This window comes from Xenopus laevis, chromosome 8L (genome assembly GCF_017654675.1).
Source record: "Xenopus laevis strain J_2021 chromosome 8L, Xenopus_laevis_v10.1, whole genome shotgun sequence".
Lineage (NCBI taxonomy): Eukaryota > Metazoa > Chordata > Amphibia > Anura > Pipidae > Xenopus > Xenopus laevis.
The window spans coordinates 24035755-24056626 of NC_054385.1; the positions used below are offsets into that span (position 1 = coordinate 24035755).

The 20872-nt window shown below is 38.8% G+C and overlaps 1 protein-coding gene across 1 annotated transcript in view; it reads right to left on the reverse strand.

Annotated features, from left to right (window-relative positions):
• Positions 1-20872, reverse strand: part of LOC108698294 (pappalysin-1) — a 204755-nt gene that overhangs the window by 48890 nt on the left and 134993 nt on the right. The window contains exons 12-13 of the mRNA XM_018229682.2: positions 20014-20149; positions 16333-16546 (exon numbers count right to left, since the gene is read on the reverse strand). Coding sequence (XP_018085171.1) covers positions 16333-16546; positions 20014-20149 — 350 coding nt within the window. The remainder of the gene's footprint in view (positions 1-16332; positions 16547-20013; positions 20150-20872) is intronic.

The following is a 20872-nucleotide window of genomic DNA, read 5'->3' on the forward strand; positions in this document are numbered from 1 at the left end:
GCATTAATTTGAGACTGGAATATGAATAGGAGTGGGCCTGAATAGAAAGATAAGCAATAAAAAGTAGCAATAACAATAAATGTGTAGCCTCACAGAGCATTTGTTTGTTAAGATGTTTTCAGTGACCCCCATTTGAAGGCTGGAAAAAGTCAGAAGAGAAGAAAGAAGAAAAAATGATGGCCTATTGAAATTTAGAATTAGTCATTATATAACATACTGAAAGTTAATTTAAAGGTGAACCATCCATTTAAATGCCACTAGTCCACATTGCACATCCATATTATGGTGCAATACAATGCAATGTTGTAGCTTCTTTCCTTCTTAATATCTGAAAGATTTACTTTAAGCCCAACTGACCCACAGACTATCCCAAGGGTAAAATCACGATAATATTTGTCATTTTTAGTACATTTTTTAAGTTATTGCATTTGTATTTTTCTGCTGTGCTGGAACTTTGTACATCTGGAATATCAGCTTTATGAAGAAGAGTGCTGATTAAGCGCAAATGCTTGCTGCACAGAGAACGTCCACCAGGAATAGAAATAACACAATCTCTTAAAGGGTTCTTCACCTTTATTTAATTTGTTTGTATGCTGCAGATAGTGATATTCTGAGACATTTGCAATTGGTTTTATTTTTTTATTTTTTTATTTTTTTGAGTTATTTCGCTTTTTATTCAGCAGCTCTCCTGTTTGCAGTAATAGCAATCTGGTTGCTAGAGTCCAAATTACCCTAGCAACACTGATTTGATTTGAATAACAAACAAACAAAATATGAATAGGAGAGGCCTGAATATAAAGATGAGTAATAGAAAGTAGCAATAACAATACATCTGTAGCCTAACAGAGCATTATTTTAAGATGGGGTCAGTGACCCCCCCATTTGAAAGCTGGAAAGAAGAAGGCAAATAATTCAAAAACTATAAAAAAAAAAAGTGAAGGCCAATTGAAAAGTTCCTTATAAATGGCCATTCTATAACATACTAAACGTTATCTTAAAGGTGAACCACCCTTTAAATTATTTTGCAAATCACTGCTTGTGTAGTACCTTCATGTCTGCAATGCTTTGCTAATGCCTTACAGAGCATTCATTTTTTATATGGGGTAAATGACCCCCATTTGAAAGCTGAAATATATACTCAAAAAGTATCAAAAGAAAAAAGACCAATTGGAAAGTTGCTTAGAATTGGCTATTCTAACATACTAAAAGTTAACTTGAAGTTGAACTGCCCCTATCTGAGGGGTTCAGCTGCTTTTTATCTTGTGTTTCTCTAGTTACAATTTTCTCAGTCCTATGTCATACAAGTACACATAAAAGTAGCCAGTGGAAATTCAAATCTTGAGTGTATTAAGTATCTATAGATATAGCTTGTCTAATGTAACATGGTTTTGTAAAGTCTGTGGTTTGTAAGTGTGACAGTTTTCTGAATGTGATGTGAAAATAATTATTTATGAGTATTACATCATGTAAATTTATTCAAAATGAGTTAATTTACCCATTATATGAACTGTAGATGACATGTATTTATGCAGATTTACAGTATGTGTACTTATAACGGTTGAATCATGACTTACAAACACATATACCTTACAAACACAACTCTCTGGTAATTGCTTCCATTGCTTACGTCCTGGCTTCTTATGCTAATGTTGATGCTAGTACTGGGGGCTCAGAAAACAGTGAAGCACTCTCTTATTTACTCTTTATATTACTAAACATATTTACAGAGACATAGAAACAGATATCAGAGAAGACAGAAGAGATGGAAAGCATGGGAACATGCAAGAAAAAATTGACATGGAGTAAACATGGGAAGCGGTAAGCAGAAAAGATAAGATCTAAAGGAAGAAAAGAGAGAATAATGGGAAGACAGAAAATGAAGATTGTAAAGAACAGTGAGCATAAATGACAGTTATAAAACATGGAATGCACTATGGACAGAACTGTAAGAACAAAAGAGTGAGTGAAAAAAAACATATGGGAAGAGGGCAATAACAGAGGGCGATATTTCAGATTTCTGTAAGTGTGTGGATAAATTTTAGTTCCTACAATTAGTCCTTGGATTCTCAGTCTGACACTGTAAATATTATAATATCACAGTCTGTATGCGCCAGCGCTAAAAGCTAGGACAAATAAGAATGCAGTATAAAGAGAATCTAAGTGTAGTGGGTTCCACACTCTCCCAAAATTCAACTATGAGGTGCTAGATTACTTTTTACATCCACCATGTGCCTTGCTTATAAGTTGGGTACTTACAAACGTTTTAAGGCTTTAAAACCATTCAGATATAAACAGGAGGAAGTACTCTCTGGCTATTCCGTACTGTCAGAAAATGTAGAGCGCAGAAGATAGTGTAAAACCTTTTTATTACGTGTACAGTTGCAGGTGCCATGGGGAGTTACGGCTGGTGGAAGCAACGCGGGTCGGAACTGAAACCGGGATAACAACAAGCACAGTAACTTTTACCCCAAAGTGGAGATTTGATTCGCCTTAAAAAAACTTCTCAAATGTGAGTGGAATATTTTTTTTATACACGTAATAAAAAGGTTTTACACTATCTTCTTTTGTCAACATGCATTACTTGAATTTCTGTATTGTTGTGCTTAGTTTTCTGCCTCCTGTTTTAAATTTCACGCAGTTGATGCAGAGAGATGATGCAGGGAAACCATGGAACCTCCACCACCAAGTTCAAACAGGCAGTAGCTGGAGAGTTATTAATTCAAAGAAAGGGCACAAATGTACGAAGAGGGTACAAATGTACGAAAACTCAACAAGTCAAAAGGTTGCAAATAGGTGCATCAACCCCAGACCCTCAACAGAGGGGGCAGTAAACCATCAACAGCAAAAGAGTGGGTATTCAGGCACTCAAGGTCTCCACAAGGGCCCCAAAAATAAAATTAAAAATCTTTGATTACATTAAAATTAACAGTCCATACAAAATAAATTGTTGATTCTGGCTCGGGGAGCCCAGATTTTATTGGAAAGAGCAAAGAAATTAAACAAGCGGGAAGGTGCTTCATGGTGTCTCAGCTTGTTCTTGCACAGAATGTAATGAATTTGCTTAATGCTTGCATCTGTTCTTAACTCCAAGGAATGGTAAGTTTGCATGAAAATTCAGCCTGTAAGTAATCAACACTCAAATTTAAGGGGTAATGGGTGAATACACATGGATGTCCCAAATAATAGAACGTCTCTTTCTAATAGGGATGTAGCGAACTGCGGAAAAAATGTTCGCGAACATATTCGCGAACTTGCGTCAAAAATGCGAACGGTTCGCTACGTCGCGAACCCCATAGACTTCAATGGGAAGGCGAATTTTAAAAGCTAGAAAAGACATTTCTGGCCAGAAAAATGATTTTAAAGTTGTTTAAAGGGTGCAACGACCTGGACAGTGGCATGCCAGGGGGGGATCAAGGGCAAAAATGTATCTGAAAAATACATAGTTGACACAGCGCTGCGTTTTGTGCTGTAAAGGGCAGAAATCACACTACGTCACTCAGGTGATGTTTCTGGACACGGAATGTGAAAAAGCTCACACAGCTAGGTGGCACTTGGTTAAAGACTGGGCAAACAATGCCTGCAAGGGCAACGTATACAGTAGTGGATACGGAATATATTATTGCTGCTGTAAAAACATCACTCAGGTGATGTTTACGGACACGGAATTATTATTGTTATTTAGACAGAATTTGAAAAAGCTCACACAGCTAGGTGGCACTTGCATACCTCCCAACTGTCCCTCTTTTGACCACTCAACCCCCTGTCCCTCTTTTGTACTGGAAAGTCCCTCTTTTCTCTGCACTGAACAGCCAGAAAAAAAACAGTTTCTAACTTAATTAGCTTTTGGCAGAGAGCTCAGAACAGCTAACAGGGGCAAATAATATACTTTGTAACAATTTTGACTCTGGTTGGTGCTGGTAGTGGTGAACTACTAGGAGGAGCAGCACACCAGTCCCTCTTTTCTCTGAACTGAACAGCCAGCAAAAAAACAGTTTCTAACTTAATTAGCTTTTGGCAGAGAGCTCAGAACAGCTAACAGGTGCAAATAAGATACTTTGTAACAATTTTGACTCTGGTTGGTGCTGGTGGTGGTGAACTACTAGGAGGAGCAGCACACCAGTCCCACTCCCCCAACACAGCTAGACTAATAGCACTGGGCTCTTACAGTAGCAAAGTAAAAAAAACAAAAAAGAAAATAAAAGCAGTCCTTACAAGGACTATTGGGTTACAGGCAGCAGTCAGCAGATGAGAGATCAGCAGCAGGACAGCTGCCCACAGCAGCTACATACAGAGCACTGCAGTAGAAGGTAGATTACTAGTCAGCAAAGCTAACTAACCTAAACTCACTGTCCCTCAAATCCCTGCAGAGTTCTGTCCCTACAATACAGAGCAGTATCAAGTAGATTACTAGCCAGCAAAGTTACTATCAACTGTCCCTCAAATCACTAAACAGCTCTCTCCCTACACTAGCTCTTCCAAGCACACACAGGCAGAATGAAAAAACGCTGCAGGGCTTCAGTTTATATATGGAAGGGGAGTGGTCCAGGGGGTGTGGGGGTGGTCCAGGAGGGAGAGCTTCCTGATTGGCTGCCATGTATCTGCTGGTCTGGGGTGAGAGGTCAAAAATAAGCGCCAGCTAAGGCGAACCCAAATTGGCGAACGTCGCGCGACGTTCGCGAACATTCGGCGGACACGAACAGCCGATGTTCGCGCGAATTAGTTCGCGGGCGAACAGTCCGAGACATCCCTACTTTCTAACACACAAGCCTTTTTTTGGCTGCTTACTGAGGTTATTAGCTATGAAACAAGGTTTACTGGAGCCAGAAAAAGCAAACAGAATTTTTTTTTTTGTGTAAAACTGTTAAATAAACACAGTGGTGGCATAATTTTATATAAAAAGAAACACTGTTTGTTAAAGGGGAACTATCGCAAAAATGAAAATTTAATATAAGCTTCCTCTTACTGAAGTAAGAAACTTTCTAAATACAATTAAAAATTCTGCATTGTTTCTGATATAATCAAGATTATATGTCAGATGAATAATCCGATATATATTATAGGGGCTTCCTTTCCTAGCAGATGTATTAGAGCTCACTCAATTAACTAATTCTAGTAAAAACAAAATCTAATAAAATAACTGACTTTTTCACAAATTCTGCATGTAGAGAGACAAGTGGTTTTGATAGAATGAGCTCTAATACATCTTCTAGGCAAAAGGAGCCCCCATATAAGATATATTGGATCATATATCTGACACTCAACTCCAGAATTAAGACAGAATGAGGAGAAACAGATGCTGATTATTTCAGAAACTGTACAGAATTTTTAATTGATTGTATTTAGAAAGTTTTTTTATTTCAGTATGCTGAAGCGAATTATTTCGTGATAAGGTGTATACCCTTTAAGGTGTTTAAAGATTTGAATCAAAATTCACATTATAGAAAAAAAGTCTAAATTTAAAGTTTTTGAAGGAACAAGTATACGGGATAAAAAGCCAGAGTTTTGCAAACCTCTGGGATTGTACATTGCTAAGGACTTATAAACGTATAGATCAGACACAGGCAACTGAAATCTCTTCGGATGTTATTAAACTACAACTTACAGTAAGGACATGAATGTTTTTTTAGTTTAATACACCCCTAAGCCATTCTTCCCAACATTTTGGAAATAGAAAGAGGGACAAAAAGATTTGCAGTGTGTGGCCACACCCCCTATTTTACATTTTTCAATTGTTACAATAGTTTCTTTGCTTATCTTAAATTGTTACAAAAGTATCTAAGTATGTATTCCGGGTTCTCTGCCAAAAGCCAATTAAGTTAGAAACTTTGTATCAGGAGAAAGTCAGGACATTTCAGTAACAAACCCGGGACTGCGGGTTAACTGTACTGTGAAAAACTTGATAGTTGGAAGTTATGCCCTAAGCCAGGTGGGCCCCCGGCTCTTATAGGCCCCGCCAGCCCAAACCCAAACCCGCTCCCTGCACCAAGCTTCCTGCCGCGACCTCCCTTTTTATGGCAGTTCACTGCAAATACAAAGCGCGCGCATGCACAAGCACACATGTGCGGAGCCATGGGGGGGTTGGCTCGTCGGGTAGGGGGCCCTGCGGCAGCAGCCCCAGTAGGCCCCCCAGTCCGACCCTGTATGTAATAATACATATTTTAAAATATCTCTAGTAAGCCACAGCAGTAATCAGATGTTTAACTCGAAACAGGACCAGTTTACTAGAAATAGGTAAACCCATTATCCAGAAAGCCATTTTCCAGAAAGCTTCAAGTTAGGAGAAGGCCATCTCCCAGAGACTCATTTTAACTAAATAATTAAAAAATGTTTAATTGATTTCCTTCTTCTCTGTAATAATAAAACAGTACCTTGTTCTTTATCCCAACTAAGATAATTAATCCTTATTAGTGTCAAAAAAATCCTATTGGGTTTATATAGGGTCCTCTATATTCCTCTATAGCCATTGTTCCTATTCTACTATGTCATGGGTTACTCAATCTTTTGCAAGTTTTGCAGTTTTAACACATCAATTACCCTTGTGTGCATGGCATGGCATGGGATGTCCATTCTACACATCATAATTAATTAATGGAAATGTGTTCACTTCCACAAGCTTGACATAACCAACATGTGCACACAGCAGCAGCCATCAAGGAATACAACTGTAGAGGATACAGGCACTGCTGGGTTCGTGAAAAACAATATTTAGTAGAGCTTGTTATAAACAGGGAGGTTACAATTTATAATGGCAAAAAAGATAGAAGTGTATGTGTATTTAGAGCCCCATTGCAATCCCTTTGTCTTTATTACTACAATATTTTTTTTGTGATAGAAAGAAATGGGTTAAAAATAAGAACAAAAGGTACCAATATTTTCAGTCACTGATCCAGAGCAATTATCATCTTGCCAAATAATATTCCAGAGGTGTAAAAAGAACAAATAAAAAAGAGGAAAAAAAAAAATCTGGAATGAAGAACATTTATCCTACAAGACGTAGAAGTAATATACGGTATACACACAGTCGTGATGAATCCAAACGCCAATTATCTATTTACCGTACTAGTATATGAAGGAATCAATTCCAACAAAAATAACATTGTAGGGTGAAAACAGATTTTGAAGAGAGTAGCCAAATAAACAGTATACTTATCCAAAGAAAAGAAGAAAAAAAGGCTAAGCCTTTGGCAGATGCAGGAATAAGGCAGTAAAAACTTGCCAGCTTAAAGTGAAGGTCTTGGTGACAGTCTCCTCTAGCAGACCCGTCTGGTAGCACAGAGATGCAAGCCATCACTGACCAGATGGAAAGGGTAATGGCAGCAAAATAAACTCAGATTGTGGGTAAAAAAAAGCATACTAATATTTATATTTTAAAAAATGGTCAGCAAGTTGGCTAAGTGGGTTGCACTTTTCTTCTTCAGTGCTGATATTGTTGTGAGTTAGTTTCTGACCATCTCACTTCAATTTATTTGTATGATCTCTCCATGGGCCAAAAATTCACAGCAACAGCTTTGCAGTCTTCGCAACACTTCGCCAGGCGCAAATTTGCTAAGACAACGCTAATTCACTAAAGTGTGAAGTTGCGTCCAGGACGCAGAATGCTGGCAAATTTTCGCTAGCGTTACTTAGGCAATCAAACTGAAGATGCGCTAGCGTTGCCTAATTTGCATACAACGGAAATGATAAAGTTACATGGACATATATGTTGCAGCAAATACATTACATTACACAAGTATAGGGAACCTCAATAAATAAAATATTATACTGCCCTACACATGAGGCCTCTGTATAGTTTATGTTCCATATGTTAGAAAATGGAGGAAGGAACTCGGTTACCCAAAGCAACGCTACCGTCTATCTCCTTCAATAGCGAAGTGACACCTGTGCCCGTTAGAAAATCGGTGAAGTTCTGAAATGACGTCACACTGGCGAATTTTCGCTAGTGTTAGTCACTTCGCCTTTAGGGAATCTGCCCCCATTTCTTTGTGTGTCTTTAATTTGCCCCAATATTAAGTCTAGTGCATGTGCACATGCATGGTTGGGATGTAGCAGAGATAGATGTGGCCACAAAGCTCCAAGTACTTTTAGGCTATGTTTGCATGGACATGATTTTCACAGCTGTGCACCAAGAATGTGGCTCAAATATTAACATTTAAAAGAAAGTGACCCTGTTGTTACATTGCAGGGACGATAGACTCCACAGGAAAAAGTACAGATGTGAATAATTACCAGGCTGATGATCTGACTCTGTATATGGATTTGTCACATGAGGTCACTATATACAGAAAGCATTTTCATCTGGCAATTATAGGCTGGTAAGTCTGATATATGATGTGGGCACGTTATATGTTCTGCAATGCATGTCATTATGAGTAGCCATCGGCATGACTTTATGCAAGACACAGCATTTCAAGCAAATCACGGACAATGGGATTGAAGTACATGTGATCAACTTGGATTTTGCAAAAGCTTTTTCTACAATACCACAAAAATGTCTGTCGGGCTTAGTAATGCTCTATCTTTCACCCATTGATACATACAAATCTAAAAATCCCATAGGAATGCAGAATAGAATGTGGGTAAGTTTGTATTTACTAAACTCACATCTTGATAAATCTGTCCCTTAGTGGCAGGTGAGATTCAGGGTGTTATTTATTAGAGCCTAGTGATGGACGAATTTATTCACCAGGAGCGAATTTGCAGCGAATTCCCGCGATTCGCCGCCGGCGACTAAATTCACGAAACCACCGCAAAATGTGCCGGCATCTAAAAAAACAGATGGTGGCATCCATTTTTTTTTTGACGCCGTGGAATGTGCACCGTCATCCAAAAACGGATGCCGTTGTCAAAAACTAGACGATGGAGCTGTTTCGCAAATTTTTCTCCATTTTGCGAATTTCGCGTGAAATTCGTGAATTTTTGCGTCGATGCAAAACGGCCCAAATTCGCCCATCACTATTAGGGGCAGATTTACTAAGGTCCGAGTGAATTTTCAAAGTACAAAAAGTTCGCATTTCGAAGTAATTTTTTGGATACTTCAACCATCGAATAGGATACTACGACTTCAATACTTCGCCAAATTAAACCTGCCGAATTGATATGTTAGCCTATGGGGACCTTCTACAAACTTTTTCTAAGTCTTCACACATCAAATAAAAATCCTTCGATCGTACACTAAAATCGTTCGAATCGAATAATTCAAACGATTTAATCGTTCGAGCGAATGGTTTTTATTCGATCGTAGCATAGCCAAATTCGGTGAAAAAACTCCAAATTCGATATTCGAATTCAAAGTTTTTCAATTCGATGGTCGAATTTCGCCGTTTTTTGTACTTCGAAATTCGACATTTGAAAAATCTGTCCCTTAAAGTCCAAATGCTAAAAACTAAAAATTATTCAAAAAGTCTGAATCCGAAAATCCGCCATCTCAGACCTGTCAAGGTTGTATATACAGTAAGTCAATGGAAGTCTTTTTGTTTGATTTTATCAAGTTTTTCTCTGATCTGATTAATTCAAGCTTTTTAAACAATAAATAATGTCAAATTGTGGATTCTAGTTTGGTCAGACAATCGAATAAAGGCGCAGGAGCGCTCTAATCCCCTGCCATGTAATTAATTAGACAATCTTCTCTATAGCGGTCAATGTTACAGGCTGGTAAACCGCTCACCGCAGTTATAGTTTGGTTCGCGTGCACTTGCCCGAACCCTCCGCTAACAATATTCCTTCAAAACCAGAAATATGGGTCACTCACCGCTCCTGCTTGGTGGCCTGGGTGCTGCGCCCCGAACCCTCAGCATAGGGGAGACATCGATTCTTAAAACCAGCAGATTGGCACATACTCAGCAGGACTCCCGGCAGCGGTAAAATTAATTCACTTTATTTCACAAACATTAATCGTCCTTAGACGATTAATGTTTGTGAAATAAAGTGAATTGATTTTACCAGTGCCGGGAGTCCTGCTGAGTGCGTGCCAATCTGCTGGTTCTAGTTTGGTCAGACTTTTTTTAATTAGAATATCAGAAAAAATTGGATTTTGATAAATAACCCCCTCAGTGTTGAGAAATGTTTGTAACCCAAACATTTAAGCATGTATTCCTTATTGGGATTAAGTTAAGCACTTGGGACCTGGGAGTACTTAAAGTTAGATGGCAGCAGCAGGAACTGTCCTGTAATAAAAGGGGTATTGATTTACTGGAGGAGAGGGTTATTAATTACAAAGCATCTGGTAATGCCCTGTCTAGAATATGCTGTTCAGTTTTGGTCTTCAGTGCTCAAGAAGATAATTCTGGGGGGCGCATGCGCGGTATGGAGTAGAGCGGAACGTGTCTCGACGGAGCTCCGATACCCTGGATCATAAACGCCTGGTGAATTAGCTTCAATCTGCTTTTTCGACTTACCGGGCCCTGCATTAAGTGAGTGGCAATCGTTACCATGGGGAAACGTAAGAATAAGGAACAGGCTGGCACGATGTCCCCGTTCCTGCAAAAGACTCCAGCGGCCACGCAGCAAGAACTTCAAGATGGCGCTGAGGAGTCAGATGCGGAGCGCCAAATGGGTTCACTTACTCCGTCCCCAGCATACTCAGGATTTGAGGGAGACGCTACAATGGATACTGCTCTGGGTAAGCGATCTTCGACCCAGTCCCCCACAGACGTGATAACTGTGCAGATTTTAACACAGCAGCTGACGCAGCTGCAACAAAACATAACGGAGTCCATTACTGAGACTGTTCGCACAATTCTTAAAGATGTACAGACTGATATAATTTCTCTGGGGGAACGGACGGACAAACTGGAGACTAATTTGGATGACCTGATTGTGCGTCATAATGCATTGGAGGACAGTAATATTGCTCTACGAGAGGAGCTCCAGTGTCTTAAAAATTACACGGAGGATCTGGAGAATAGATCACGGCGTCAGAACCTGAGAATTAGAGGAGTGTCGGAGGATGTGGGGCCCCAAGATATTCGCACTTTCTTACGCTCTCTTTTTTCATCGCTTAATCCAGATCTCCCGGTTGAAGCTTGGCGCTTTGATAGAGCCCATAGGGCACTGGCACCACGACTACCAGGATCCAGCAGACCTAGAGATATTGTCGTCTGTCTACATTACTTTGAGAGCAAGGACAGTATTATTAATAAGACTCGAAATATTCCATCTATTGAACATCAGGGCTACAAACTGCAAATATTTAATGACCTAGCTCCTATCACGCTGAAAAAGAGAAGAGATCTGAGGCCCATTACCCAGATCTTTCGTGCTCACAACATTGCATATCGATGGGGATTTCCTTTTAAATTAATAGCAACTAAAGGTAATAGACAGTTTGTCCTTGTCGATTTGGCGAATGGTCAGCAATTTCTCAAAGAACTCGGCATCTCGTCGCAAGATAAACTGCACCCTGTCTCACCAATAGGGATGTAGCGAACTGCCGATTTGGTGTTTGCGAACGCCGGCAAAAAATGCGAACGTTCGCGAACAGTTCGCGAACTTCGAACACCCGCTAAAATCGTTCGATTCGAACGATCGAAGGATTTTAATCGTTCGATCGAACGATTTTCATTCGAATCGAACGATCGAAGCATTCGATCGAATGCTTTTCATTCGATCGAATGCTTACAATCGTTCGAACGAATGGAAATCGTTCGATTTTTAGCGGTCGAAGGAATTCGAATGGTCGAACGATTTGTATTCGAATCGAACGCGAACTCAAAATGCGAACGTCGCGCGACGTTCGCGAACATTCGGCGGACGCGAACGGTCGAAGTTCGCGCAAACAAGTTCGCCGGCGAACAGTTCGCTACATCCCTACTCACCAAGAAGTTCAGAACACCGTGATAGACTTTCTCCAACCTGGTCTAAAGTTGGCGGCTCCCCACCCAGGACGTCATTGACCGCTGTGATGACCCAATGACTGCCTATTATTCTTACCATGGAACATTGCTGGACTCATTCATATATGGATAGCTTATCCCGGTGATCTGGGGTCTCCGTGAGTATGGATCTTAAACTCCTGATATGTCCGCTTGCTCCTTGAACCGCTGGGACGCTCCCTTTATAGGCCACGGCGGGCCTACTTTAACCCCTATCTTTGTGTTGCTGAACATAATGCAATTGTTAGGGGTTGTACAGTACAATACTAAATCGTATTTTGACCTTTACAGGCATAACTATCCCCCGCTCCTCCAAACCATCAAGTCATTGTTAGATAAGTGGAGCTCTTACTCCCTATCTTGGTTGGGTAAAATTGCTACCTTAAAAATGGCAATCTTACCGAAACTGCTCTATTTGTTTGAGACTATCCCGGTTCAGGTGCCGAGTACTGTTTTACGGGATCTACAAAAAACCTTCTTTAAATTTATCTGGGCTAAATCGAGACATCGGGTCCCAAAGTCTGTGATGACTGCTAGCAAATCTTACGGTGGATTAGCGACCCCAAATGTTAGAAGATATTATGAGGCAGCGCATTTGCGTCAAGTATTAGGGTGGACCACCTTCAATCCTATGTCTAAGTGGGCTCAAATAGAAATGCTTAATCTACTACCACTTCACCCGAACTCATTACTTTGGGAATCTAAGAAACCTGTTAAGCTTCCAGTTACTTCACTTCATGTAATTAAGTTTACTCTGCAGATCTGGAAACACTGTTGTAAGAATGCACCTTTAGTTGACGCATCGCCAGTATTGCAGTCCGTGTTGGCGAATCCCTGTTTCCCACCCGGGCTATCTTCCACCTTTAAAGAGCATTGGGGTTCGAAACAACTATTTTACGTGAGGGACTTTTTCAATCCTCTTACTAATAAACAATTGACCTTTTTGGAATTACAAACAAAATACCAAATTCCACAAACCTGGTATTATGAATACATTCAGCTTTCGCATTTTATTCAGGACACTGTCTCTCAGATGATTCACTTCTTTCTATGACTTTTTTTGAAAAATTATGTGTTAAGGGACTGCCACAGAAGGCATTGATATCAAACTTATATTCCCTCCTAAATAGCCCTGTCGGTGATCCACCGCCTAAACATAGGTATATGATTCAGTGGGAAACAGACCTGGAGACCAACCTCACCCACCAGCATTGGGAGGATATCTGGGTGAATGCTGGAAAGGGTGTCACATGTGTAAGACAGAAGGAAAGTCTATATAAAACTTTATTTCATTGGTATTATACTCCGGTGAGGCTCAATAGGATTTTCCCGGATTCATCTTCCCATTGTTGGAGAGGGTGTGGTCAGCCAGGCACACTTCTGCACATTTTATGGTCCTGCAATAAGCTTAGAGATTTTTGGAATGATATTGCAGGTATGATAGCAAAAATAATGTTTATGGATATACCGATGGAGCCTATATATGCGCTTTTAGGTGCCCCTTATCCACATCTCTCTCCACAAGAACAGAAGCTGATAAATTTTGTTTATACGGCGGTCAGATTAGCTATTACCTCTAAATGGAAGACCCCAGAAATTCCGACCTTAGGGGAGGTAATTGTCCGTTTGCGTGATATGAAACTGATGGAGGAGATGACTTCCAAACATAATGGGAGGATGCCCTTACATGAAAAAATTTGGTCTAAGTGGGATTATTTTATATCTCAAAGATAGAGGTCCTCATCTCCTTTTTGGGTAGCTATAATGTTACAAGTGCGGCTGCTTACTGCTCTTTGGGTGGGTGAACTGATCTGACTATGTGTCGTTTGGTCCACAAGTAGTGGGTAGAAATGGGTGGTATGAGGTTTATGGAGATTAGATGGTTATATAACGTGTGTCTATGTGCACGATTGTATTGACTACAGGGTGACCGTACTGAGAGGTTCTATTGTGATAATTTACCTGCTGTATTGATGTATGATATTACTGTTTTCTCTGTATACCCTCAGCTTGTTTATTATGGTGTAACTTGATGCTTTGCTATCATAAGTCTTTGTGAGTGTAAACAGTTATGATTTGTGATGAAAATTGTCAAAATCCAATAAACTACAAGTTACAAAAAAAAAGAAGATAATTCTGAAATATAGAAAGGTCAAAATAAGAGGAAGAAGCTGACTCAGGCTATGGAAAGTCTCAGTTAAGGGGGCATACAATACTGCCAACAGGAAGCATCTTAAGGGTTTCTTACAGTTAAACCTATGATGTTGTGGATTTCTTCTTTCCTTGAGTCTACTTATGAAGAAATCCTATAATGATATCCTATAGCAGGGGTCCCCATCCTTTTTCACTTGTGAGCCACGATCAATTGTAAAAAGAGCTGGGGAGCAATACAAGCATGAAAAAAGTTAATGGTGTGAGAAATAAGGAATGTGATTGCCTATTTGGTAGCCCTATGTGGACTGGCACCCTACAGGAGTCTCTGTTTGACAGTAGATCTGGTTTCTATACAACCAAAACTTGCCTCCAAGTCTGGAATTCAAAAATAAGCAACTACTTTGAGGCCACTGGGAGCAAAATATAAGGGGTTGCTGAATAACAATAACTCAAGAGCCACTGGTTGGGGATCACTGTAGTAAAGTATGTCTGCTGACAAACTTCTGGCATTGCCTAAAAGATTAATTATTGCTGTATCTGAAATCAATAGAAAGTAGCTACAGTCTAACGATTACAATTTATGTAGCCCTCTGGAGGAAAATTAATTTACGTCCTGCCGATAGAGATAGAAACTTATAGAGGCTTTATACTGTATGTATTATATCATCACACCAATATTTTTTATTAACTCAACTGACACATATAGTAAAATTAAGGGTCTTGTTTATAAAGTACACTGGCATACAGTATAAAGCCTCTCTTAATTTCTATCTCAATCGGCAGGACGTAAATTAATTGACAATACAGCAACGGACTCCGTACCAGCATGCTAAAACACATCTGATGTCCCATTATTCAAATGGTATTGCAAAAAAATCTACAGCTTTGTCGATGTGAATTAAAATACCAACAAGGTTTTTTTTTATCTCACTTTGCTAAACAGAAGTTATTCTAACTTCAGTAGTAAACAAAGTGTTTTGGCAGGCTTGAGTGTGCAAATAAATTATATTTGTGTTGAAGCTGATATTGAATTTCTTTAGAAATTGGGTCAAGTGTGGAAAAATCTTTCATGCTTTCGCGCCAGAAGTTGTATCAAATGAATATTGAAAGTACATATTTTCATGGGGATTGTATTTTCAGAAACATTTTAACAATTGTAATACCTTAATTATTTTGTCATATTTATTAAGAGGAGCTAAGATGTGTAAACTGTGTAAGATGTGTAAAAATAGGAGAGAAAAATTCAAATTTTATGGGAGAGTTAAAAAAACTTTTCTAATTTATTATAAACATAATTAAATATCTGATAACACACATGAAAATGCTTTGCTGCATGCACATGTGCATTTATAAAGTTCTGAAACAAATATGCTAAAGAACTATTTTATTATATTGTGTATCATTATAAATAATATTTAAATCACAATCATTTTTGTAGAACAAGGACAAAGCAATCACAGTGTGCTTGATGATCAGGGGCCCCATTTCAGGTCTCCATTATATGTACTGACAATTGACAAATGTGGGCTAAGGCCCAGAATAGCAATTCCTTTTCCTATGGGGAGCAAACTTTCCTTTTAGCTGGCCCCAGAATTCCTAAAACTGACCCTGGCTGTGGCTAAGGCCTTTGTAGATTGAAAGAGTAGGAATGTGAATGCTCTCTCAGTGCAGTGTCAGTATCAGTCTCCAGCAGTAAACTGGTTAAGATTTCAGTCTATCCTTTGAAGAGCAGCCAAGCACTTGAATGAATTTTCATTGACAAGTCTTATCTCAAAAGGGGGGGGGGGGGTTGATTGAAAAGCAAAAACAAACCTGAATTCCTATGTATCAAAATGCATGGCACAATTCACTTTTCAAATAACTCAAAACACCATGGAATATTTGGTCAATACACAACCCCCTCCCCATAAGTCCAAAAAACATCTAACAGATTAAACAACCTGCAATACAAAATGTCAAAATAACAACAGACAAGACTGACAAGACAAAAGAGTCTTTCCTGTAAGCTTTAACAGACATAGCTTGCTTACCATGAGAAGCCCTGATGCAATGTCACCTTGTAAGAGCAGTGACCTCTGGGTGCACAGATTTGCATAAAATTTCGCAAAAAATATTTGCAAAAAAAGTTCAAGTGTCTCCTATGAACTATTTTACTGGAAAGCAAACACTCAAAGCACTTTTTGAAGCATATTAATTATATTAATAGCCAACATGTATACAAAGGAAGACTTTTCCAATCGATTGCCCTATTATATGTTACTGTGAAATATGTAGAAAGCAACAAACGTGAGCTAGTAGAAATTCTTACCTTTGCTCAGCTGCACTGTATATCTCTCCCCTCTGACAGCTGCTGATGGTGACAGGGTCAAAATCATGGAAGAAACGTAGGGCCACCCCAGAGATGGCCACAAGTTGAGAAGTAAAGCTAACAAGGACAGTTTGGCTGTGGTAGAAAGGGTGACTGAGGTCATGCATCACAGAGATCACCAGAGGATTGTTTCTGCAGCTAAGAATATGGACACCTGCCATGGAAAAAAAAAATAGAGACATCAGAAGTTTGTCTTCCTTTCCAGCATTACTGGCCAGCAATTACTAAGTTCTGAAATGTGACTGGCAACCAAGAAGCGAGATGAAATTAAAGTGAGTGAAAATTAATTTCATGTCCATATTTGTGGGAGGTAAGCCCTAACAAGCTTCAGTGTTTCCAAATATACCATACAGGTTTGGATATTATTTATAGAATGCCAACACTGGCTCAAAATTTGTTACATCAAGCAACTTCAGATTTAACCATGTAATCACTGTATGAAGTATGAAATGTCTCAATGTCGTAAATATATTGATAATAAGTTGTGTGCAGAGGACCTATTGTATTTGACTATATGTATTTTGTGGTCACAGCCTCATTGACCCCCTGTCTTATGGTTTTAAAAATTAGTGGTGAGCACAACTTTCCCATGTTTGTTATAGTTTATACAGGAGCAGTGGCCAGTTCTATGTTGTAGTTCCCAGCTATAGTCGGGTGATCCCACTGGAGGCTAATAAAAGGACAACCAAGTTTGGGAGTTTTACTTTGACAGCAGCAAGTAAGTTGCAGGCAAAACATAGTCCCTGTGTAAAATGTATAAATGAAGCAATGGAATTCTTAATGAATCAGATTGAGCGTAGGACTGGCCAGATATGGAATGACTTTGACGTAGTTGGCCAGCTTAAATATAATATTGCAATATATGGACAAACAATCCCTGTTGTTTAAGGGGTAAGGAATTTTTTAGTATCTGTATGCACAAAATGTCTCAATTTCTTAAATATATTGATAATGGGTTGAGTGCAGAGGACCTCTTGTATTTGGCGAGCTTAAATATATTGCAATATATGGACAAACAATCCCTGTTGTTTAAAGGGTAAGGCATTTTTACCCTTGGGGTTTCAGTCTGGTAGCCAGTGATTCAGGAGCAGATTCTGAACTGTTACACTTTGCTACATTTAGTTGATGCAATTAGTAAAAACATTTCTTAGCAGTATATTAGCAACTATTATATAAATTCAATACACCTTCCACTGGACCAGTTAACAGATCCATTTGGCTATTTCACTTACACAAAAATGTTGTGTTGATGGTTGAATGCAAGTTTTTTCTCAACCTCATCTACTGTTATATTGTGTTACAATGAAACTGAAGTAAAAAAGCAGCCACTGTTCTGCAAGGGGAACAACATATATCTGCATTATAATTTCTATGTATAATATCTCACATAAATGATATCCCTTGTGTTTTTTGTGAAAGTAGGATGAACTTGGAGGATGAGTAGGATGAGTAGGAAAGTGGATGAACTTTACTTTTTCTATAATTTTGATAATAAAAAAGTGCTATGCCCACTTTGCTGGAGAAACTGTGGTCAGTCTGGAACTCTGCTTCATATGTGGTGGGACTGCCCACTGTCACAGCTCATTTGGAAATCTGTGTTTACTATTATAACGGTTGGTCTTGAATTAGACATCCCCTACGAACCACAAGTTGCATTGCTACTGATGTTCCCGGACCATGTGCCTAAGTTTACGAAAAAGTTACTTTTTCACCTATTTAACACTACCACTAGCTTGATTGCCAAATTTTGGAAACCTGGAGGACCAATTTCAATTGACCACATATTATCAGCAATGGATGTAAGAGCAGATATGGAATTAATGGCGGCGCATAATGAAAATCGAGTCTCCACTTATGATGCCATTTGGCAACCGTGGGTAACTTACAGAGGAAAAAATACTTAATAGGCTTGGAGGACCCACAATCTGGACACTTTTCTATTTGCTTTTTTATGGCCCTCTCTCTCATCTCTCAACTTGCATCAAAACAAGAATCTCACTTAAAGCTGAAGCAGATTCCACTACATGGTGTGGTTGATCCTTTTCCCTTCCCCCCCCCTTTTTTTTTTTTGGGAAACCTTCCGTATGTTTGTTTTTTTATTTCTCGTACTTACAGTTTGGCTGTATTTCGGATATGTGTTATTGCACATGTTTATTCCTGATACTGCTGTTTAACAGAATGCTTCGTTCAGCTACTATGGTGACCTTGATTATGGTGTGAAAGGTACAATGTCTGCACAATATTACATTCTGTGTTGCTGTAAACATATTTGACTGATATCAATACAGAAGTTAAAAAAAAAAAAAAAAAAGTGCTATGCATATTATTTTCAAAATAGTCTAGGCTTTGTCCATGTCAAATGAAAAATTACTTTGTACTTAAACATGCAGCGTGTGGGCCCATCAGTTAGTAGCGCTTCAGTCAGACCATGTATGGGACAGATTTCATATTGTAATGCATTTTTAGACACTAATACTCCCTGTGTGCTCAGACAGGTGAATTATAACATTTGCCAGTGCTTATGATATGGGGCTGAATCAGCTGTTTTCCCACCAGTGGAAAATCACAGGTGAAGAAACTGTTGATGTAACATTAGACTTAGTCTACCCAAACAAAAAAATCACCCTCCATCTATGTTGTATGATGTCTGGTTACCCAGGTCATATAAATCATTGTGCCTTAAAAAAGGATGAGGCTGGGCCACAAAGGTTTGAGATTGGCTGGGTCACAAAAAGTTTACAAGAAAGTCTTCACACCAGCATCTTTTGTCAATGTTTGGAGGTATTCTAAGTATATTTTTAGAAAAACCTAAAGAAAAAGCATTTTTCACTTCCCTGTCCAGGAAAACAGTTATATTAAATATAATTAAATAAGTGTCGGGCACAGACTCAGAAGGAAAATATATTTAGAACAAAGTCAAAATGTATTATTTTAAATAATCAGGAGCAGAATAAAATAACAGTACAGATATGTAACGGACAATTAAATGTATTACCCATAATGAGTTAAACCTACGATTTTGTGGATAAGAGTGCATTCTTTAATGTGACACATCCTGCCCTGAGGCTGCTAAAAATCATTTAAACATGAAATAAGCCCAAGAGGAGAGTGATATCAGAGTGAATTCTATTCTTTCCTATATAAAGGGAATCAAAACGCTCTCTAAAGTAAAGAAAAAAATAGGGTTAGCAGAGCACCATGCCATTGTGCCTTTAACTTACATACAGAGCCCACTGCATAATTTTAGCTTAATTACATTAAATTGTAATAAGAAATGAGCAGACATCCTAGAGAAAGATGGAGCCAGATTTACACAGAATAGGTGACATTCAATGGAAGACGGTATTGCCTGTTGTTATAACCACCATCTCTGAAGAGCTAATGATTTATCAGCAATATTTCTTAAGTATACAACCATGATGTTGCAGTGCTAGTCCCAGCATGTTTAAGTATGCTGAAGTATGCTTTCACATCAAGTTATAGGTACTTATTCTTACAGAGATAAAACAAATCAGTCAAAAAGGAGGAATTGTTTGTTGACTAGGACACTATTTAAAATGGCATGGATATGATTCATTTTAACTTAAATTGTACAATAGGCTTTATCTGATGCAATTATACCCAAATCATGAAGTTGTTCCTTGGTGTCGATTAACTGCACACTTATGGTCTCCGGTTTGTGGTAAGTTAAATGGGTCCCATCTGTCACCAGGTGGACAATAACAGCAGCAACAACCACAGGTCGACTAAAGTAAGCCTGTAAACAAAAACAAGATTGGCAAAACAGATTTCAAGGAACCTTGACTTCTACTGCATATTGTTGGTTTTTTTCAACATCTTTACATAATATGGATTAGGGATGCACCGAATCCACTATTTTGGATTTGGCTGAACCACCGAATCCTTTGTGAAAGATTCGGCCGAATACCGAACCGAATCCGAACCCTAATTTGCATATGCAAATTAGGTGTGGGAAGAGGAAAAACATTTTACTTCCTTGTTTTGTTTCCAAAAGTCACGCAATTTCCCTCCCCACCCCTAATTTGCATATGCAGGCCAGGCAGAGGGATTCGGCCGAATCCGAATCCTGCTGAAAAAGGCCGAATCCCGAACCGAATCCTGGATTCGGTGCATCCCTAATATGGATCTTCGTACCTTAAGTCTACTAGAAAATCATGTAAACAATAATGTAATTGGTTGGTTATGCTTCCAATAAGGATTACTTATATCTTTGTTTTTTTATTACAGAGAAAATTATTTTTTAAAATTCATTTTGGATAAAATGGAGTCTATGGGAGACAGCCTTTCCATAATTCAGAGCATTCTGGATAAGGGTTTTCCTAATAACAGATCTCATACCTGTACTAAGTTTACTACATTAATAAAGGGTGCTATTAATGAAAACATTATACAATAGAAATAATAGAAACAATAGAAAACTGCACATGTATAGTTAAGCCACATGATGGTTCTGTGATGA